Below are 7390 nucleotides of genomic sequence, written 5' to 3'. Positions count from 1 at the left end.
TTTAATTAGTCATGAGATGGGGGCCAGAATGCTGTGTTTTTACCAATCATTCACGTAATTATAACAGACCAGTTTGGGAAACATTGATATAACTATTTAGTATGCTTTCTTACCTTTAACCTTCCATTCCCATAGTCATACCTTGGTTAGTACATTCAATGCTGTTCTAAAAATATAGGCAATTGAGAAAATAGATAAAAATAAACTTCATCTTGGGGTTAGCTTTACAAATTAATTACATCTGAGGAAAAATTGTTTAAACATTCAGAATATATGAAGGGAAAAAACTTTATTGATATTATACTTGAATATTAGAGGTTTGTTCAGAAACCTGTAAGAGGTTTAAGAATTTTGGTGCTGTGCATTTTTTATATGAATAACATTTCTTTTTAAAATTTTGCTGTGTAGAAACTACTGTTAGCCATTCTCACCTTTCCACATACGTGTGAATCCTCTGGTACAGTGTCCTCCATTTCTCCCTAGAGAGTAGAATTGCAGAGCAGATTTCTTTCTAGGGAACATGATGTGGGAAGGATGCCTGGACTGGAGAGAAGGTATAATATTGGTCATCGGGAAAGTCATGACGTATTTTTTATTTTTCTATGGTTTTCAATGCGAAAGTAATCATGACTTTCCTGACGACCCAATATAATAATACTAGACAGATATATTGTACTTACTCTGTTCTAGTCTCTGCTGTAAGTACTTTTTATAGATTAACTCTTTAATCCCTGTAGCAAATTCCTATGAGGTAAATTCTATTATCTCTCATTGACAGTTGAAGAACTGGGGCACAACGAAGTCCAGTAACTTGCCTAAAGTGATAAAGCTAGTTTCAGCAGAGTGGAATATGAACTCAATCTGGCTCTAGAATCCGTACTCTTAACGACTATGCTATACTGGTAGTTGAGGGACTATTTGGAGAGTGGAAAGTAAGGTAGAAGAAAAGGGAGGACATTGTAATGGATGAACATTAGTATAATTTCCATTTCAGAATTTCAGTGAGAATCTTCCCAACATGAAAGAGTCTAACACAATGACTTGTCTTTCCTGTTTACATGACTTACCTTTAACGATTTCTCTTAATTTTCCTTATAAGTTAAATAAGAAAAAAAATATGTTGCTCAATATTGGGTATAATAACAAATTTAAAATTGTTTTGTTTTTTCTTTTAATTGAGAGAGAAGTGAAATGCAGTGGAATGAGCCATTTTAAGGTTCAGAACCCCTTCTTGGAAGCAAGCATGTATAATTTTTAAAAAATTCTCATTATGAGAACCACTGTCTGAAATCGGGCATCTCTCTACTTTCCTGTGGCACTTTGAAAACAAAGTAACAGCAGTTTTAGGTGTTGCGGAATTTTTCTTTTACCTTATTGTCTTTAGAGAAAAATCTGATTTGCTTGTGACTTAGCTGGAATTTCTGAGTGATATAAAAACTGAAGGGGTCTTGGAGTATGAGCAAGAACAGTAGAATGCTGTGGGTGCTAACCCTGGCCCTGGCTCTTCAGGTAGCTCTTAAAAACCAAGAATAAGGCCATCGTGAAGAAGACTTACTTTGCCTCCTGCTTGTATAGCTTTGGAAGAAATTGATTTGATTTGATCACTGTTAGCAATGCAGCACATCAATCAGGGGCTAACATATTCATTTTGGTTCTTCCAGTCAAGTAAACAACCCCGAAGTCAGTGATCAGAAACCTGAAACTTCAAGCCTTGCTTCAAATCTTACCATGTCAGAGGAAAGTAAGTACCATATCCTGTGCTGGAAGAAGTATTTCTATAACCAGGTGATGCTATTTTTTAATAGTTGGTTTTCATTGCTTGCCTTGTTTGTCCCAGATTATCCAGAAGCCTGTCCTTTCCTTTTGTGTGTTCATACTTGTGCTTTCCTATAAGCTTTATTGACATAACAGCCGAGGGACAAAAAAATCACATGAAATCCACTCACCCAAGGAAGTCACACTTCGTGATTTTATTTTTGCTTTGATGTTGGATGTTCTCAAAATCAGAAGTTTGTGGGCCAACCTCTGACTGCTCCTCCAGAGGGCTTGATATTTTTCTACCTTTCTAATGTCAAATAATTCTACCTATCAATGTCAGCCAAAAAAGAAAAGTAATCCTCTGGGACCTGAGAGAGATCCAGCTCAGTAAGATACACCCTCTACTTACCAACCCTCACTCTCCTGTAGAATAGTTATATTCATGCATTAGACAGAAATTTGTAGAGTGTTCTTTTTTTTCCCTTGTGCAGACATAAGCTTTCTCCCACATACTCATTTTCTCCTACAAATTGCCTTTGTAGGGCAAATAGTCCTCCCTGAAATTAAGCAGCTGTATCCTTCTGTATTTTACCACACATTTTAAAAGAATAAATTTGTATAAGACTGTTAAAAAAAAAAAAGACTTGTTTTGGGGGATATTTCTTCTTTTAAGATGATTATACTTAACCTTATATACTTCCCATGTATTAAAAAATGGTGTGACTGAAAAAAAAAAAACAACGGGTATGTCTCGAGTTATATATATTATTTCCTCAGAGGTACTATTTTAGGGGTTCTCAAGCTTTTACTGGACCTGAGTCATCCAGAGTACTTGTTTGTAATACAGAATTTCACCCTCATCTTCAGAGATTATCATTCATTAGATCTGATATGGATGGAAATCTGCATTTTCAAGAAGTTAGCTAGTGATTCTGATGCATATGGGAAACTCTCCATACTGTGGGAAACTGCTCTAATCAATGAAATGTCTCCTCTGATTTTTTGAATGTCTCACTCATCCCCAAGAAAAAAGCCGGTTCCTTACATACTTCAGGGCCAGGAAGTAAGTTGAGTCTTTTTGCTCCTTCCAAGTCATTTCTCTTTCCTTCAAAAACTCTAGTTCCTTTGAAGTCTACATTTACTCCTCCCTTTACCTTTGTTTTTATCTCAGACTGAACTCCTAGTCATTTTGCTATTTAAAGATTAGATCTTCTTTGTTTTCTTGTCCATATAAAATGTTACTCTTGGTAATGTTAATATCCATGTAGAAGACCTATCCAATATGCATCATACCCTCTTCATGTCCCTCTTACTCTCAACATAGATTCTATGGTTTTGCTTTTTTTTTTNTTGCTGTCCTTTTGTTCTTCAGTCTAGTTGTGGAGGATGTCGCTTCACTGGCCCATGTTGGTATTATCATTGCGCTCTTCCCAGGTGAGGCAGTTGCTCGCCGGCCATCTTTCTGCCACTCACGGCAGCCCACTGCAGCCCCACTGCAGTCTACGCTGTTGCCAGCGACTCACAGCAGCCCAGCTCCTGGTCAAGCTGTTGTTCAACATCTTAGCTGTAGAGGACGCAGTGTCACTGGCCCTCATGTGGTATCTGAGCCGGGGTCCTGCTGCTCAGATCTGGCGCTCCCAAGCCAGCTCTTAACCAATGCGCCACTAGGCCAGCCCCAAAGCTAAGATTTTTTTAACCCTTATTTACCTGTGTATAGAGGGAGATGTTACTGATGGGCATTCTCATTGGAGTTTTTTAATCCCATTGTCTCTTCTTGTCTCTCTTATTGTATTATCCCTCTCTTGTTTCTCTACTTCTCACTTGCTCTATGTTAAGATTTGTTCATCCTTGTTCACAGTGCAACATAACTCTTAGCCTCAGGCTCTATCTTTCACTTTTCTTTATGGCCAGTCAATTCTCAATCCTCTGCAATCAGAAATGGTTTCTCTGTGGTCACCATTTACCTGGGTCAGTCTTTTCCCTCCAGTCTTCATCTTTTTCATCTACTCTGAAGCAACTCATATTGTCCAAACTGGAACTCTTTTAAGAATTAAAGGGGGCACTAACCAAACTTGATTTTGGGATAAGAGGTATAAACCAAAACTGTTTCTGGCAAACTGGAAACACTTAAAAACTCCTTTATGGCTATCAGGAGTGCTCTGTGAACTCGTTTTAAAAGGACATTATATGTGTAGGAAACATTTTTGGAAGAATATGATATGATACCAAACTCAATACTAATTATTTCATCATATGGTTTTATTTATCATTCATCGTTTTATTTATTAATCACTATTTTATTTTATTATGTATTCATCTGTTCATGGATACTGGGGTCGTTTTCAGTTTTTGACTATTTTGAATAATGCTGTTATGAACATTCATGTACAAGTTTTTGTGTGGACATATGAGTTTTCATTTCTTGGTTCTATTGCTTGGAGTAGAATTGCTGGATTATATGATAATGATGTTTAACCTTTTGAGGAATTGGTACTAAAGCACTAAAGTAGCTATAGTATTTTACATTCTGTCAGTTTCTGGATCATATTGCTTGAACCTATACTTTTGTAATCCAATGAAATATGTCTGCATCTGTTGTTAGTTTACCTGCCTCTAGTCCTATGGTAGCCTGTCCCTGACTTCAACACGGGGGTATAATTACCCAAATCAAGACAAACAATGGGCCATGAAAGGTAAAAAATTAGCTGATAACACATTTTCCTCTCCCGGACTTTTTTCTTTGGTAGACGTGACTTTAGGTACATTTTCTTCATTTCTATTTATGAGTGCTTGCTCTTTATACTAGGTTGGCACTGTAATAAAAAAGTGACAAAGCATAGTTTTTACTTGAAAGGCCCTTATGTTGTCTCTTAAATTTTTGCTCCAAGACTTTTTTTTTTGGAGTTCATTAGCTAAATTTGTTATTCTGTGGCTCTACTAAAATTAAGACTAAGATAAATTAGATTCTTCAATCTAGTTTTCTTTGTTTGGGTTACTGTTTGAAGACTGTAGACTGTTTGGGTTACTAAACCATCCAGCTCATAAGTACTTTTCTTTGATCACAAAGAGGGTCTGTGGGTGAGCTAAGCATAAATTCATCCCTGTTATTGGAAAATTATATTATTATCTGACTTACGTAAACAATGTCATTTTCAGGTGGGCAGGAGAGCACATTTTATAGCAAGAGCCTGTATTTTGTCATTCGTGAAATTTGGTGGGCACATAAACTAGATAGTTGAATTTTTCTTGTCATTAACCTTATAGTTTCCAGTTAAAACACTGTTTTCCAACCTTAAGCCAGTTCATTATTCTCCTGCCCCTTTTGATGAAGTTATGTCATACATTTGTAATACAGCTAAGTTCCTTTGTCACAGTCTATATATCATCCTGGGATCCTGTGACCTCTTGGTTGGTTTTAGATATCTTTTATTGTACAGAAGTTTTGCATTTTTGTATAATCATTGTATTTTCTTTTTTATGGCTTTTGAATTTAATATCATGCTTAGTAAAGGGTTTCTCTACCTCAAGGGGTTTTGCTTATGTTATTGTTTTTTGTGTTTTTTTTTCATTTGCTTCTGTAATTTTGTTTCTAAATTTAGAGGGTTTTTTTGTTTGTTTGTTTGTTGTTTTTAATCCACACATAGTATAGGTCATTTATTTCCCATCTAGCCCTGGGCTCTTCACCCTTTGGGTTGACAATTTTTTCCAGGTTGCTGCTGCTGCTGATGATGGAGGATAAAGCTCAGCATAGAAGGCCCTCAGGTCCAATATCATGCCCCTGAGCTCCCCGTAGGCCGCTTTATCTCGCTCATGCACTAGGGCCCAGTAATCATTATTACATGAGTCTCCTTAGAGGCCTTGGCCACAGCATCCCTATGCTCTGAGAAGTGCTTGGAAATGGTTGTCTGGAAGGCTTCTATTTTGTCTTGGCTGCATTCACCCTCTCCAGTACCTTCTCCTGGATCACCACCCCAAAGTCATTTCTATCCTCAATCTTGGGGATCAGGTGCTGGATCCATATGATCACTGGAATGCATTTTTCCTTGAGAGCTCAGACTTCTGGCTTAACCAGGGCAAGTAGGGCCAGGAGCTTCTCATTCCCAGGAAGAAAGCCGCATTTAGGGACTTCTTTCTTTTCCTGATTATCTGTTTCCATCTCATCATCCTTTGGTGGGGGGTCTGGAATATGGATGTCCAGGGGGGCCTGGAGAGAGGTCAGGTCAGCTACGTTGAGGGAGTCCTCTTGCAAGTGCTGATTCAGGTGTATGATTTTTTTGTGGCAAGACTCTGTGGAGAAATTCCTCAGCCTCCTGGAAAAGATTTTGCCAGAAGACATCCACCTATTTACAGGCTTCCCCGCTCAAGCACATCCCAACATCCCACAAGGCTTGGCCACGCTGCTCCTGTTGCTAGATCTTTGGTCTCCCGGTTCACCTAGAGGGTTTTTTGTAATGACCCTTTTCTCTTTAAAGAATTTTTTTTTTTAATTGGGGAAGGGGAACAGCCAAGTTGTTGTCCTTCAATCTTAGTTGTAGAGGGCGCAGCTCGCTCAGCGCCAAGTTAAGTCGCCATCTGGGCAGCTTGCGGCTGCTCATCTCAAGGTGCCATGTTCTATCTTAGTTAGGGGGGACCTGGAGTGCAGCCCACCATCCATGCGGGAGTCGAACCTTCAACTTTGTTGTTAGGAGCACGTGCTGTCACCAGCTGAGCCATCCTGCCACTTGTTGAGAGCTCAGTTGCAGTTCAGCTCAGTCACAGCTCACTGGCCCATGTGAGAATTGAAAAAGTGACCCTGTTGCTCAGAGCTCGCGTTCTTAACCAACTGAGCCACTCGGCCGGCCCCTACCCTTTTTTTCTTTATCTTTATTAAAACTTAAAACAGCATTAAATATAACATCTATTGATATGCCATAAGCAAGGAACCAAGAATGTTTGGTTGTATTTTGTTATGTTTTCTCATGACCAATAAATGTCCATGAGAAATTTTATGGGCCTTGTATATATCTTATTTATTATTTACCTTGCCTGAGGAACTGCTAGACTAATTTCCAAAATAGCTACACTATTTTACATTCTCTTTCTGGATTGTGTTGTTCAAACCCATTGTTTTATAATCCAGTGAAATATTTCTGTATCCTTTGAGTTAGTTTATCTGCCTCTAGTGCCAAGGTAGCACATGCTTCCTATCCCTGACTTACAGGGGGAAATATTGGGTTGTCGGAAAAGTCACGATGTATTTTTTCTGTTTTTTTGTTGCAAAAATGCATCGTGACTTTTCCAACAACCCAATAATTGCCCAAATTAAGGCAATGTCTGAAATATTAAATGTAATCATATTAAATAGCTATATTCCTACCTGTTATGTTTGTTTACAATTATTTAGCAGTTTCTGTCTTCTTTTGTTAGCTTGAAATACTTTTAAGTATTTATAATTTGAATAGCTGAGCATACTAAGCATGTTTCTACTATAATTAATTATTCTAACGAGAGAGCTCTAAAATCAGACTCTTTTGTAATATGAAAGCAGGGAAATCCATTAGGAGTGTTAAACATTGATTTTTCATTTGTGGATTAAACTGCTTCAATGTAAATGCTTTCACCGCAGAAGGAATTAGAAAAGATGAAAATGGGG

At 37.9% G+C, this 7390-nt stretch overlaps 1 protein-coding gene and 1 pseudogene across 3 annotated transcripts in view; one reads left to right on the top strand and one right to left on the bottom strand.

Moving 5' to 3' along the window:
- Positions 1-1660: 1660 nt before the first annotated feature.
- EYA3 (EYA transcriptional coactivator and phosphatase 3) overlaps positions 1661-7390 on the top strand; it is a 66686-nt gene continuing 60956 nt past the window's right edge. For 2 of the 3 annotated variants that reach the window (XM_019650241.1, XM_019650240.1), the window contains exon 1: positions 1661-1741. In XM_019650241.1, the coding sequence (XP_019505786.1) occupies positions 1729-1741 (13 nt within the window). In that variant the 5' untranslated portion in view covers positions 1661-1728. The remainder of the gene's footprint in view (positions 1742-7390) is intronic. The other variant, XM_019650243.1, reaches the window with a different exon arrangement.
- LOC109386701 (proteasome activator complex subunit 2 pseudogene) overlaps positions 3451-7390 on the bottom strand; it is a 5380-nt pseudogene continuing 1440 nt past the window's right edge.

The sequence above is a fragment of the Hipposideros armiger genome, unplaced genomic scaffold, assembly GCF_001890085.2.
Source record: "Hipposideros armiger isolate ML-2016 unplaced genomic scaffold, ASM189008v1 scaffold_138, whole genome shotgun sequence".
In the NCBI taxonomy this organism is placed as follows: Eukaryota; Metazoa; Chordata; class Mammalia; order Chiroptera; family Hipposideridae; genus Hipposideros; species Hipposideros armiger.
Note: the sequence above shows the minus strand (reverse complement) of the source record. Positions and strands in the feature narration are given on the sequence as shown.